Source organism: Rhinichthys klamathensis, unplaced genomic scaffold (assembly GCF_029890125.1).
Source record: "Rhinichthys klamathensis goyatoka isolate OS25496 unplaced genomic scaffold, OSU_Roscu_1.1 h1tg000235l_1, whole genome shotgun sequence".
NCBI classification, from domain to species: domain Eukaryota; kingdom Metazoa; phylum Chordata; class Actinopteri; order Cypriniformes; family Leuciscidae; genus Rhinichthys; species Rhinichthys klamathensis.
Window position 1 is genome coordinate 665384 of NW_026606758.1, and position 15868 is coordinate 681251.

The 15868-nt window shown below is 36.4% G+C and overlaps 1 protein-coding gene across 3 annotated transcripts in view; it reads left to right on the plus strand.

The window, feature by feature from the left end:
- Positions 1 to 15868, plus strand: part of atrnl1a (attractin-like 1a) — a 261486-nt gene that overhangs the window by 1439 nt on the left and 244179 nt on the right. The window contains exon 2 of one of the 3 annotated variants that reach the window (XM_056265510.1): positions 4125 to 4376. The exons of 1 other annotated variant lie outside the window; for it this stretch is intronic. In XM_056265510.1, coding sequence (XP_056121485.1) covers positions 4144 to 4376 — 233 coding nt within the window. In that variant the 5' untranslated portion in view covers positions 4125 to 4143. Of the gene's footprint in view, positions 1 to 3655; positions 4377 to 15868 lie in introns of those variants that run through there. One more of the 3 variants, XM_056265509.1, reaches the window with a different exon arrangement.

Genomic DNA, 15868 nt, shown 5'->3' on the forward strand with positions numbered 1-15868 from the left:
TATTTTAATTCTAGTCCCATGTGTGTTAAAAGTAGTTTAGTGCCTCTACAGCACCTTCTGTATCTGACCACAAGAGGGCACTAGACTATCTCTCTTTCCCATTTGATGCACTGTTACCATACGTCACCACTCAACTATACAACTTTTTAAAGTATAATTTCCATAACAACAAACTAAGAGGATGATTCTGCGAGTGTAACATTTTACAGCTAAAATTCTAAATTAATATTGAGATTTTTGTAATGGTAGCCAATTTAATCACTGTAACATGCAGGGCTATTTTCTCAGTGGAAACAAGTGTAGGCCTATTTCTAAATAAATTATACTGCATCTATGCATCTTTTTAATCTCCTGCCATTTGTAATGTATTGCAACACTAGACACATAAACAAACACTCTGCCTTTTCTTCTGTGTTGTTTTCAGAGCAATCTCCAGCTGCCTCTAATTTGTGCATCAGTCACATGATAAAGGCTATGATGAAATAGTGGAAGCTGACCCGCTCTCTGTATTTCTGTTCTTGGCCAATGGACGATTGTGTAGGTCTGGTGATGTGATGTATGTTTGTTTAATCTGGGTTACCATTTTCCAAATGTAGGTTTAGTTATAATAAAAAATAAATAAACAAATTATAAGTAAATAATAATAATAATAATAATTGTTATTTAATAAGTTCATTGTCCTCACAGTGTTACAGTGTTCTATTAGCTGTACTGGAGTCAGGACAGATGGTCGGCTCTATTGCGTAATCTGTTTCTGCTATAAATCGTTTACAGAATGTGATATTGCATGTTTATCCTCCTCGTCAGTGTTCCACAATCACTTTCATTGCAGGTGCTTAGGCTGATGTATTCACTATGACCTACTTCAAGTTATCCTCGAGGGAGATCTAAAACAGCGAAATAAACCAAAACGGTCTCGTGGGCCTTATACTTTAAAATTAGACACATTTAATAATTCTTAAAGGGTTAGTTCACCCAAAAATCAAAATTAAGTCTTACTCACCCCCATGCTGTACCAACCCCGTAAGACCTTCGTTCATCTTCGGAACACAAATGAAGATATTTTTGATTAAATTTGAGAGCTGGATCACTGCTACATAGGCTGCCTAAGGGAATGAAACTTGACGGCCCAGAAAGTCATTAAAGAAAATGTTTAAATATTTCATGTGCCTATTTCGCATTTCACGCATGCGCGAGAACTGACGTTCTTCTACTACTATGTACAGCGCACATCTTCCTCTGCTTTTAAGACGCGCGCTGTGTAGTAGAAGAAGAACGTCAGTTCTCGTGCATGCGTCCTGGAAATCTCTTGAACTCTCGTCTCAAGGCCCACAAGGAAGCAATGGAATAGTCGAATAAAGTCGTTATTTTGTTTTTTTTTCCGCACAAAAAGTATTCTCGTCGCTTGATAAACTTTTAGTGGAGCCACTGTAGGCACATGGAATATTTAAACATTTTCTTTAATGACTTCCTGGGCCGTCAAGTTTCATTTCCTTAGGAAGCCTATGTAGCAGTGATCCACCTCTCAGATTTAATCAAAAATATCTTCATTTGTGTTCCGAAGATGAACGAAGGTCTTACGGGGTTGGTACAGCATGGGGGTGAGTAATTAATGACTTAATTTTCATTTTTGGGTGAACTAACCCTTTAAGACTGACAAGCCATTTCAGGTTCTTTTTTATTAACTTCTATATTGTATACGAATGTGTACTTACTGATGCCTGGTTTGCTGTCATTTATCAATGTATTTTTACACATGCTCATGACTTGCTTCTAAAATCAACATGAAAATTAGCTGCCTGAATGTCATAAAATCTGGCAAATATTTAAATGGCAATTCTTATTATAGCAACCCTTAAAATCTAGTTTTGCTTCCCATGCCAAAAATCAACCTCGATTATGTCCCTTTCCGGTGGGGCAGCCAGGTTACATAAAGTGGTACAAATTTGGCTAATATCAAAGTCCCCCATGACTTTCTGTTTTCTTTGGTTTCTATCTAGTTTTGCTTCCCATGCCAAAAATCAACCTCGATTATGTCCCTTTCCGGTGGGGCAGCCAGGTTACATAAAGTGGTACAAATTTGGCTAATATCAAAGTCCCCCATGACTTTCTGTTTTCTTTGGTTTCTATCAACAGAGCCAATCTAATTTTCCTGAGAGAGAAAGAGCAGTTCTCCAGAGTGAGATGATTTTATTTCTCTGCCGCTGTGAGTGTGCAGTGTATGGCCCTCTGAGAATGTTGTTGACATCTTACCCAGATGATACATCTTTATTTGTCTATGGCATACAGTCATTTCCTATTGTCCTATGTAATTGTCACAAATGATTCCCTGCACAATGCATTTAGATACGTTTCAGTTTCACCAGAGTAAAGGAATGGTGGGGAAATGTTGATGTCCGTTTCACAGATAAACAATCCATAGATATAATGCTTTATTGACAATATTGTAAGTTGCGGTAGTCATTAATTGTGACGTATATCCAAGTGAAGCTGCTTCTCGAACAAGAAAAAAGGGCGGGACTTGATTTTGTCCATCGGGAATTGATTGGATGGTTGTGGTTTGCTATTGCTGTGATCTCATGTGAGTGACAGGTCGTCCCGCGGCCGCCCTCGTGCCAGTAAATACGTCATCAGAGAAAAGAGATTTCGCTGCAAGAGGGAGGGGAAGTTATGCTGCATTCACAGCATTTCATAATTACCGTAAATAAAGCTCTGTATACTTGTCATACACTGGTCGGTCTGCACAGCACCGCTTCAAGTCAAACACACCTTAAATCTGCAGTGGTCAGGTGGTACAGCGGTGGCACAAGTCGTAGCTCTCTGAAAATGACATGTTGTAGGCTAAATTACAAGTTACTATAGCATGTGAAGGAATTTTGCAGTCCAGAATCATTACGGTAATTACAACATGGCGTGAGCTCACCTTTATTTTGATTAAAGATTACGAGGAGGACACATGAATTAAAAAATAATGTGCACGGATAAATAATTTAGAATAAATAGTGCAGTATATTCCGGCTTAAGAATAAGAATGGTCAGTTTTTGTATCATGGTGACTTCAAAGCTAAATAGATATATTTCAAGAAACAAAAACTAAAAATGATAAGTAGGCCTATAACAAAATGACAACAATTAAAATAAATAAATAAATAAAAGCTAATATAAAATATAAATAAGCAATATAATAGCAAGAGAACAAGAGAAAACTACTTTTGTTATGTTGAGATCATGAAAAAGTATTGACTACATCTTTTGTATTCCGCAGAAGAAAGAATGCACATGTTCGGAATCACGTGGGGGTGATTAGCTAAATGATGACAGAATTGTAATTTTTGGGTGGAGTATTCCTTTATTTTATGACCTTGAGCAAAAAATAAAAACCACATTGTCTCTTAGAACTTCGGTACCTCGCCTAAATATACTGCACAGACCACAACTTTTATGACGCGCGCACTTCTAGACAAATTAATAGAGCGCTGTCACTTTAAATGTTTAGACGACTAGGAGATTCCCATCCTACTATGATAAAGGACTGGCTCTTGAATATTAATTGAATCACGTGGCGCGCCAGGAAGGTTACCAATCAACGCTAGCGCAATCTACTTAATATTCATAATCCAAACCTTTTCCGTAGTAAGATTCGTCATTTCGCTCTGAGCTCAGCTGGAGCACCAGTAGGGAAGGGAACTGCACATTGTTTTGGATAGGAGTTGAACTGTCATTCCCCTCCGAGTGCATCTCTGAGAGAAACAAAGGGGAAACGACAACAGCACGACTTATTGGTCGGAAACGCATGCTCAAATCATGCAGTTATTTTTGCGACTATGTTGGAACAGTTTACGAACATAACTGCACATCTGTATCTCATATGTCGCTATTTCTGGAACGATATAAATGATATGGTTTTGGCTTTTTTTGGAATAACGCGCTGCGTACAACCTCGAGAACAGACTGGAAAAAGTTCCTTTACATATTGGTTATGGTTACTAAATTCCTGCATGGTGGCAATGACAACAAACTACACGTTGTAGCAAAACCACGAGGAGCGTTTCTCTGCTCTGTGAAGAATTCAGATTTAAAAACCTGAAGTCTAATGAAGACTGTAACTTCATCTCTATGCTTAGATCAGAGGAGAACGGGAGGATGGATTTTGGCAGAAGAATGTCCCCAGCCTTCTCCACGAGGTGTTTCCTATTTAGGACTGAGCTCAAGACGTACCTTTTCACGTTTGTGATGTTTTACCTGTTAGTATGCACTGAAGGATCCTATTCTAAAACCTGTGATAACTGCATCTTTGGAAGATGCATCAATGGAACTTGCGTCTGTGACCAGGGATGGGCTGGAGATCAATGTCAACATTGCCAAGGGAAATTCAAGTGAGTAACGGTTTTCCCTCCGGGTAACAGGTTCATTGTTTGCAAACAACGTTTACATGTGGCGTTAGCAGTACATTAAGGCGGATTACAAGAGTGTGGAACTGGAAAAGCGTTTCCCTTGTTAAGTGTTTGCCTTACTGTTATTAAGAGCGCAGAGGCCAGAAATAAGCGTTTTCGTTTTTTTTTATCGACTTGCCTGTTGTTGTTGTTGCATACAGCATATTCAGAAGGGAATTATATATATATATATAATATAATATAGGCTATATAGGGAATTATATATTAATATATATATATATATATTAATCCAATAGAAAATATGGATATTTTATAAATTAATCCAAGATAAAATGGATATATCCATATAAAAAAGAGCTTTTAACGTTCATAGAACCTTTGCATTGCTCAAAAGGTTCTTTATAGTGGAAAAAGTTTATTTATGTTATTAAAATGTTCTTTACTCTATGAAAAACAAAATGGTTCTTTTAGGAACTGTTCACTGAAAGGTTCTTTGGGGAACCAAAGCGGTTATTCTAGCATTGCTAAAAAAAAAAAAAAAAAACCTTTTGGAACCTTTATTTTTAAGAATAGTCAGATACTGTCTAGGATTCATGAAAGGTTACAACAAGTGTAACAAGCCTAACTTGTTGTCAAGTCAGAAGACAATGTAGAGAACTCTTCATCATGTCATATAACTCTAATAATAAGAAATTACACATTTGTATCTATAAAATCATCAAGCACAACATAACAGATGGTATAGATTGTGGATTCCAATCAGGTCTAAGTTGAAGTTTCCATTTGCAGAAATGTATGTGGGAGAACTCTTTTGACTGAACCATAGTAAAAAAATAAAGCCGTAAATAACATTTCTTATCACATTTTTGCCAGAACCAGATTGTTTGGCCAATTCACATTACTTGTATAGCACGGAACCTTTACCTTATGTCCACAGTTGTTTCATTTGTGTTTATTTTACTTCTCCCAAGGAATTGAAATCAAATATACCTGAAAAGTCAACAAAATCTCCTGATCTATGAATGAGCATCTCTGAGAATTGTATTCTCAGTGTTTTAAACTGCACATTCAGTGGTTAAGTTGTTGAATTTAGAGGTATACTTACATTGGTGCTTGAAAATGGTTTCCTCGAGTTCAAATACATTGTGCTCTAGTAAGGGATAATGATGTGGTGTGTTTGAACTGGCCCTGTGACTCTGCTCTCTTGGAAGAATTGGCCATGCTGATTATGTTCAATCATGTGTAAGTGACATGTTATCTTTTGGAAATGTAAAGTGGTACTTCTGGCTGTAGAGGAAGTGTGAAAATAGGTAGACTCTTACTCTTATGCGTTGTTTTCAGCAGCACTTTCATCAAAATTTGGGTACTCTAATGCTGTACTTTATATCTCAAAATAGTTGCTAGAACATTATGGGCATGGAGTGTCAGTCATCAGAGTCCCTTCTGGGGAGGTGAAGAGCTTATAAAGAGCTTAACTGAAGGATCTGACCGTGTATTTCCCTTATCTTTGACAATCTCCACAATGTCTATTTCATTTCAAAATGCCTTGTAATCTGCCAGAGAAGTGCTTGTCAGTCAGAGATTTAAGGAAAAGTTCACCAAAAATGTACGCACTCTCATATTGATCCAAACCCATATGAATCTCTTTTTACCGTGGAGCACAAAAGGAGAAATTCTAAAGCTTTGTACTAAAGAAGAATTGCATCATTTGTTACTTTGGGGGGTGCTTTCAAGCTTAAAAAAAAGACACAAAGGCCCATAAAAATGACTTGGGTGCAATAATCCTCTTCTTTTTTTATTTTTGAAGTTCCACAATAACTTTCAGTGCAGAAAGAGACCAAAATTCAACTCGTCTTTCAATGAAAGCCTTGCCAATGCATGTCATTGTGCATGATTATTACTTACGGGCAGACAGACATAGAAACATAGTTCTGGAATACTATATAGTTAAATAGTAGATAGTTAGCCTATGCATTTTATTATATTTACGTGGGGTTTTTATATTTCCTGTTTTAGCAGAGTAGGCATGGTCTTAAAGAGAGCGCAGACTGTATTAGAGCACTGATTTGAGCTATTTATGGAAATGTTTGTGCAAATGTATATGTTGGTTTTATCCATTTATTGTATTCATTGACTTGTTTTAACTCTTGTTCTTAATCATCTTGTGTACTTATTTATTAATCATGGTAAGGGATGAGTATGGTCCAATTAAGCAGGAAAATGTGTGTATTTAAGAAAACCGTCACTAGTGGAAGGGAGGATTGGAGGATGGATTATGGTTTGAATGGATTTGAACAAGGTTATTGTAGCGTTGCTTGAGCGCACTGCAACTCTGGCCTCGATAGTTGAAGAGTTGGTACTGTGTTAGTACCTAACAGTCCAATTCTTTTTAGACAGTTTTTATTCATAACCTGCTTTATTTCTTTTCTTAACCATATATATTAACACATTTTGCACATTCGTTTTGATAAACATCTTTTTAGATGGCAAGATTGCTCCCGTATTTACATCTTGGTGTGATTCTCCTTGTGACTTTGCTTGGGTATCACACAGACAGAGAAAGAAAGAATGTGTTATTCTGCAACCAGTGTATTGTGAGATAGTTTGGGATTCCAAACTTAACTATGATTGACAGATAGATAAATAGATAGATAGATGGATAGACAGACAGAGAAGGAAAGAATGCGTTAATCTGAAACCAGTGTATTGTGAGTTTGCTATACCTAACTCTAATTGTGAATGTTGTCTTACCAAGGAAGGACAGGTGATGTCAGTGTTTAAAAAGTATATTATTAAGTTGCCTTCCTTATTGTGGTTTATGAAAAGCGCTATAAAAATAAAAAATGACTTGGGAAAATTGACTTAAACTTTACTTTCTGGAAACGTTGCAGATTATGGTTTCTGCATGAAGATTGCATGGCTTCATGCTTGACATTAATTATTTAGAAACATGTTATGCATGTCTCGCTGTAGTGGTTTGCTTTTGGAGTAAAAATGAACTAGCTATTCTCCAGTTATAATTTATTTACTTCATCCTTGACCATACTTGGTTGTCCTGAGGGAGTCAAAAATAGCTTTTCAGAAATATTCTCCTGCTGATGGACTTTTGCTGTAAATCTACTACTGCTGTGGGCACTCTGCCAGTGGGAAATCATGTAATTGCCTTACTTAACTCCCCATCTTAAAAGAATAGAATAGGAAGGAGATGGGAGATGTGAAATGTGAATCTTAGACCTTCAGGGGTCACAGTTGATGGCAGAATTTTGTCATACAATTGCATTTCCTCTCATTTTAGACCACTAATATTGTTATGATTGAAAATTTGTGTTAGTACTATTGAAAATGGAGCAGTAAGCTGAATGCATACTGATAATCATGCTTCATATTTTCTTTGGTTGTTAAAAGCATGTTGTTGAAGTTATCATCAGAGTTCTGGTCATTTAGAAAGGATAGTTACTGTACTTTTTTTGAATGCAGAATAAATGCAATAAAATGCTAAATGCACATCTAGCAATAAATGTGTTGTTGGATCAGATACTAAATTAACTAAATAAAGCAAATAGATGTAACTTACAATATGAAAGTCAGTTTCAAACCCTGCCTGGCAAATGGGGTAATTTTGATTTAATAAATATATAAGCATCTGTATAGGATATTTTTGCCCGGTTTCACAGACAAGGCCCTGCCTAGTCCCAGACTAAAATGCATGTTTGAGCTGTCTTAACTGAGACATCTTAAAATATGCCATTGTTTATTACATTGCACACAGTAATGTTTTTTTTTCTAAGGCATGTTTAAAAAAGCTAATTAAATAAAATAATTTATTAAATAAGTCCATATGTCCAGAAATGACCAGTTCTAAAATAATACACACCATGCAGTTAACATACATAATGTATTAATTTAGGTAGAAACAATAGTTGTGATCATAATGATTACAATATATAGAAAATTTGGCAGTTGTGTATGTGGATGGCATCTTGTACAGCAAATTGTGGATGCTGTACAATGGTGGTGGGAGAGGAGAAGACCCCCTGATATGATTGTAAATTGCTTTGGGTGTAGTAGTAGTAAATTGCTATAAATGCCTCATTTCATTTCAAGAAAATAGAAAATAATTAGCCTATAATTGCTGTTCATAACATTTCAAGCAACAGATAATCATGTGTGTTTCATCTGATATATCTGGAGTAATCTACTAAGGGTGGGAGAGCATTTTCACATTTGGCTCCTAAACTCTGGAATAGCCTTCCTGATAATGTTCAGGACTCAGACACACTCTCCCAGTTTAAATCTAGATTAAAGACGCATCTCTTTAGCCAAGCATTCACATAATAGCCTACATCTCATAACCTTGCATTTAACTAGAATGTCATGACATGGCTTCAAGTTACGTTTCGCCTATCAACAACTTATACATTCCTAATAAATTATTTGATATTAAAGCAGCTATGTTCACAATTTAAACAAAAAAAACAAGCATACTTCAATATAATACAAATAATAAAAAACCATTGCCTTATCAGCAAAAAAGTTTTATTCAAGTTCTGAATGGATTATTATCAATGTTGAAAACAGTTTTTGCTGCTTAACTTTTTTGTGGAAACAAAGATATATTTCGAACATTTGCGTTTTTCCTCTTTGTCGCCATCTCTGTTCGAAATCTGCAATTGCAGTTATTCGCGGAATTATCAACTTTACGTGAGTTGTAGTTCAACACCCTCGACACGGCACAGCGCGGATGTAAGAAACATCCACCTTTGTTCTGGTTCTGACATTGCAGTAAATCACAATTAAATCTAACAATCGCTTATAAGTTATATCACGCAAAACCGTGCAAATTATTATACTTAGTTCTCAAATTGTTAATGTTAACAACGTAAGCAAGCATTGCGTGACTACATGTATTTATGTCCTTCCGATATAATCCTTGTTTTCGCATGGGTCCGGTTGCAGTCTCTTTTTTTTCTGTCGCCACTCCGAAGTCCGAACTAAGTCTTTTGCATTTTACAGCGGGTGAATCTGTTGTCACTGGTGATTGTCGTTTGAACCTTTCTGGATCCGCCATCAAATTGATAATTTTAATTATATCAAGTGCTGTGAGAAAAGGCTATAAATCTCCACCTCCAACATCCTCACACGCAATATAGCCTACTAGCCGAGACTCCTTCTTAATGTGTACAGATGTGACGTAATGACGCAAAGACATGCTCGAATCTTCCGCGGAAATCCACCAGTACCACTGGAATTAAAAACATTATTACAAGCTTACCGCTTTGAATCGAGCTATGGCAAGCAGAGAGTTTTGAATACTGGCTGGTTATGTATTTTCTCAAATATGTATTTTGGACAAATATGTAAAAGTGACAGTGGACATTTATAATGTTACAAAAGATTTATATTTAATAAATGGTTTAATACATTTAATAAATACATTTAATAAATGCAAATAAATGCTGTTCATTGAACTTTCTATTCATAAAATAATCCTGAAAAAAGTTATCACCATTTCTACAAAAATGTTAAGCAGCACAACTGTTTTCAACATTGATAATAATTATGAGAAATGTTTCCTGAGCATCAAATCAGCATATTCGAATGATTTCTGAAGGTGACACTGAAGAGAGTAATGATGCTGAAAATTCAGATTTGTCATCACAGGAATAAATTACATTTTAAAATATATTCAAATAGAAAACAGTTCTTTTAATTTGTAATAATATTTCACAATATTACTGTTTTACTGTATGTGATATAAAAAAATGCAGCCTTGGTGATGGTGAGCATTAAAGACTTATTTCAAAAACATTAAAGGTACAATATGTAAGAATCTGTATCAAAATATCCAAATACTTGCACAGTGTTATTTCTTTCAATTGTGTACTTCCATTATCCTAAATGTTTCCAAGAATTTGTAAATTCAGAGAAATTCCGCTTGGCATGGCAACAGATGGACAATGCGTAGTGCGTAACAACTAGCGGCACACTGTTGTTTCGTTCAAACATTATGGACCATGGCACGCAGACTGTGTGACAAAAGGAGAACTAAAACAAGGATCAATATCAGCGTGGCGTTTCTGAGATGCCGAGAGCTCCACGTCCGCGACTCACTTGGACTTAACAGAGCTTCACGAGTCACGACTTGACAGAGACGCCGCTCTTGCATGTACTGTATTAGACAGGTGAGCAAATAAATATACATAAAACAAATCAATGTTATAGCTCAACATGATGAAATGTTAGAATATGATCAGCGTGTTATTCTAATGTTGATCCAGCTTACTGCTAGACTCATAGCAAACAAACTAACACAAAGAATAACATTATAACTTTCAACACACTCAAATGCTGTTTATGATAGTGTAAAATTAGACCAAATGAAACAGCGCTGCGTTACCTCACAAGTTTAATTCGTCTAATAAACTGACCTGTGTGAGTAGTAATTCAGCACTTGCGGGTAGTTCGGTAGAATTAAATGTCCTTATTCCTTTATATCCGCGGGACTCGCGTGTGGCGCTGATATCTGTCTCTTATTAGCAATCGCGACCTGCTTCATACCACAGTCATGTTAAAAAACATGAATGTTTTCATTCATCCATAAACATTATTAGATCCATCAGCATGACAGCAAGTCCCATCATTCCGCTTATCACTGCGTCATCAACCTACTCTTTTGTTATTGTAAGAGGTTAGCGACCCCTAGCGGCGAAATAAAATGACATTGTAGCTTTAAAGGGGTCATATAATGGTACATGCACTTTTACAAGTTGATTGTACTGAAATGTGTGTTGGCAGTGCCTGTACACAACCATCATATAATGATAAAAATCCATCCAGTGTTTTTGTTTTAATCTCCTTATATGTTTTCCCCTGCCTCAAATTGAGCCGTTCGTTTTTGTGACGTCAATAAAACGGACGCCCCTCCCGCGATTGTTGATTGACAGCTTGTGATTCAACACAGACCCGCCCTCACTCGTCCTGTCAATCATAGTCTGCGCGGACCGGCGCGGTCATTGTTGATATGCTGGAGCACTGTCTATGAGCAGAATGGCGTCTAAGCGATTGTGGTGTTCTGTTCTTGGGTGCAATAACGAACACAGCAGTCATTTTAATGTTCCTAAATCCGAACCGCTGAAGACGCAGTGGCTGAGTTTGTTTTCGAAGGGAATATTCCCCACGAGCAACGTCAATGCTCATGTTTGCCGAATCATTTCTCAGTGGACTGCTTTATAAACGAGGATCAGTGTAAAGCTGGTTTTGCTGAGAAGCTGCACCTGAATAAAGGATCGGAACCTATTCGTCTTCCTGCTGAACCTTCAGAAGAACTAAAGTGAGTGTAACGTTTTATTAATCTTTATATTAATATTTATATAACGTTAATCTTTGCAAATCGCCAGCTGCACGCTTCACGATGAATGCGTCGGTTTACACTCAGGGTACATTACAGCATGTTTTCTATGTACAACGTTCTCAATATAATTCATAATCCCACGTTTATAATGAACAACGCGTGGTTATTGTGTTATTGTGTTACAAACGGTGTATGCGCAGAACAGAGAGGCGGAGTGAGCAAAGCTCATTATCATTTAAAGTCATATGCACTGAAACGGCGTGCTGAAAACAGAGCTGTTTTTGACCAGGTAAAATAAGTGTTTTCTTACAATACTAATGAGAATTTTTAATTAAAGTATATTACAAACTTTTAATTTAGACCCTAAAGAATCATATTAGCTTGTACAAAAATGGCATTATATGACCCCTTTAAGGGTCATTATGAAATCAGAATTGACCTTATTTACTTTGTTAGCATACATTACTAGTCTTGTGGTGAACAATTAATCCGTGCAAGTTACACATAAAAAAATAGTTTGTTGTGGTAATCTTTAATCAAAATCTTGCGTCTGCTCTAGAATGGCGTTCCTTCTCTGATGACGTCAGTTTGATGGCTTAGGTTGAATATCCTTGACCACTCCCCTCCAACCATCAGTCTGTTATGAGCGAGGGATGGAGAGGAGGTGTGCAAAGTATAACCCTGCCCTGTATTCAATATTCCATTTCACTTGGAAATACGTCACAACACTGAAGTAATGTCGGTTGCATCTTCTGTTACACGAGGACTTTAGAAAATTGTAATGTTTCCAAACTTTTGACAGGTGCTTTAAAGATACTGTTCTTTTTAAGTTGTAAATAAAACAAAGATTACTGGAGCACATTATAGAAGAAAATAAATACCATTTCAGTCTTTCTATTTACTTGCTGTTGCTGTTTTTTTGTAATTGTTTGTGGAAAAACGGCTTCAAATTAAATACTACATCAAATTTCCTGCATTTTCATTTTAAAAATGTATGTGTAGAAATTAAGTAACAAAGATATTAAAAAGGCTATAAAAGTATTGTTTATTGTTAGTTCATGTTAACTATTGTTAATGTATCCAAACTTCTTGAAAACTGATACTTAATTGTGTACATAGTAGTGACCCATACATAATAACTTTTTACTTCGTCATTGGATATGGCTCTAATGCCACAAAATCCAACAGACAGTTTTGGCAGTTATTACAACTGCAGCCATGGTACTTGAGAAGCGTGGGTTGACTACACTTTAAACCACAAATGTCAGATTACTCAACCCCTGGCAGCATGACGTGCATGTCTGACGTGTTCAGCGATCAATAAATAAATAAATGACAGAGCAAACAACCCCTAAACTTACTCTTACTTATTTTTCTCCACTTAAACACACAAAATCGTCCCAACAAATGCATATATCTGTGTTAACTCCAACACATTTATATGAAGTTACAGGGGAGCCACTAAACGCCTCCCAAACTGTAAGACTGCCATTGAGGATGAGGGATTACGTCCCTAAAGACATCAGACCTGGCCTCTTAGCCTTGCTCATCTGGCCCTGCTGGGAGGAATCGGACACAGTTTGTGTAAACTAGAGCTCATGTATACTGATGCCGCTCTGCAGTCAGCCAAGAGCAGACCCAGAGTTCAACTCAAATAATCAAAGCGTGCTGTGGCGTCCAGAGCACCACACCCTGAACAGAGCTTTCAGAATCATGCCTGCGAGGTGATATCATAGAGTCGAGGACAATCCCACGGGGATCCTGACTGACTGACTGACATGCTCTCTGTGTCAGACTGCGGTCATTTCACCATGAGAGGAAAAAGGAAAGAGTTATCATTGCAATACTCTGATACTTAATGCTATATTGCCAGCAAAATCATTGTGACTATATCAGTAGTATTCCATATGTTCCTTAGCCATGTGGTATGCATTAATTGAAATATGAAGGTTAAAGCTGAGGAAAAGTGCAAGATCTACAGAAAAAAAAAAAAAATCAAAAGACAGCAAGTGGGAAAAAAAAGCGGATAAGGAGGGATAATTAAATGCAGAGTTCACATGCAGGTTTTGTGTTGAACTTCACATGAACCATCCCTCTCTACCCTCTTGAAAATTCACCCCTGTAGTGAATGTGAAAAAGAGAGTCTGAGGAGAGAAGATGAGAGCGACAGAAAGAGGACTAGGGAGGATGGGAGGAATGGAGCAGAGGATGTATTCTAGCATAGACGATCAAAACAAGCTCAGCAGGAGCACTGGAAAACGCACCAGAGACTCAGTAAAGCAAACACAGTACAGGTCAGAAGCCTTCAGAAGTGACCTCACCCTGAATGCAGCACTGGAATGGGATGGAGGATTAAGAGCTATTATTTAAACATGAGAATTGAATATAAGACCCTTTCTGGCACACAGTTTTGTATTATTGGATTCACTGATAAATGTCGGTAACTTGTAGGTGCTTAAAAAATTGTCTATGCCATTCATTTGCTGCCAGAGAGGCTGCTGACAGTGTAAAAGACTAAATATTATTATTTTCTTGACAATATACAATAATTATTCCAGTCAACTATTTGTCTTTACTCGTTAGCCTCGTTATTCCAGTTATTATTATTCCAGTAATTATTCCAGTCAACTATTTGTCTTTACTCGTAAACAACACCTAAACATTCACAGCAAACTGTAGTTTAAAATGAAATATCACATGTATGCGAAGTTGATAGACTTGATAGTTGATAGTTATTTATTTATGCTCTCCATTTGAAAAGATTACACGGTGACACTACAATAAGGTTCATTAGTTGAGTGACCAATATGTAGAATGAACAATACTTCTACGGCATTTATTAATCTTAGTTAATATTAAAGGGTTAGTTCACCCAAAAATGAAAATTGTCACCCTATGACTCACCCTCATGTCGTTCCAAGCCCGTAAGACCTCCGTTCATCTTCGGAACACAGTTTAAGATATTTTAGATTTAGTCCGAGAGTTTTCTGTCCCTCCATTGAAAATGTATGTACGGTATACTGTCCTTGTCCAGAAAGGAAATAGAGACATCATCAAAGTAGTCCATGTGACATCAGTGGGTTAGTTAGGATTAGTTGAAGCATCGAAAATACATCCAAAAATAACAAAAACTACGACTTTATTCAGTATTGTAGTGTCTTCCGGTTCTGTATTAATTTCAACATTTACTAATACATTATTAAAATCAAAGGTAGTATTTGTTAACATTAGTTAATGCACTGTGAACTAACATGAACAAACAACGAACAGCTTTATTTTTATTAACTAACATAAACAAAGATTGATAAGATACTGTAACAAATGTATTGCTCATTCTTAGTTCGTGTTAGTTAATATTTACTAATGCTAACTAATGAACCTTATTGTAAAGTGTTACCGATTACACTTTGTCAATTTATCTCGCCTATTGTGTATATTATTGTTGCTGCTGCAGTTATAAAATAAAAACAAACATGGTATGGTTTTATTATTGTGATATTATTAAGATGAAATTTAACAAAAGCAGAAGTAAAACATTACATATCGGTCTTGCTTAACGGTTACAAGACATTGATGAGCATACAAATAATCGGTATCAGTATCGGTTATAAAAAAAATCAATAGATGTTGATCTCTAAAAATAACTGTAAGGTAAATTTAGTGAATTAACTGAACTATAATTCTCAATCAAATTCTGAATGGTGCACAAGCATGTCTTTCAAATGGCACGTCTTATATTATGTGGTTGCACACCTCAAACAGCTGATATAGTGAGACAGACTGAAATACTGAGAAATATCAAATATCAACTACTCTAGACTCAAGAAAAAGAGGATACGAGTGGTCAGTGATTGATAATGAGGTCAAACATCTACTCAGATTTTAGCGATTGTTAATCTATAAAGGTTTTTCAAAGGCTGTTGACAAGAAAGCAGGGTGCAAACTTACTCAAATTAAAAGAAAGTGGTTTTACTCTTACCATTTACACAATTGAAATAAATAACACAATTTAAAGCTGCAGTCCGTATCTTTTCCTCTTTGTCGCCATCTCTCTGTTCGAAATCTGTAACTGCAGTGATTCGCGGAATTATTATCTTTACGTGGGTTGTAAATCGGCATGAAA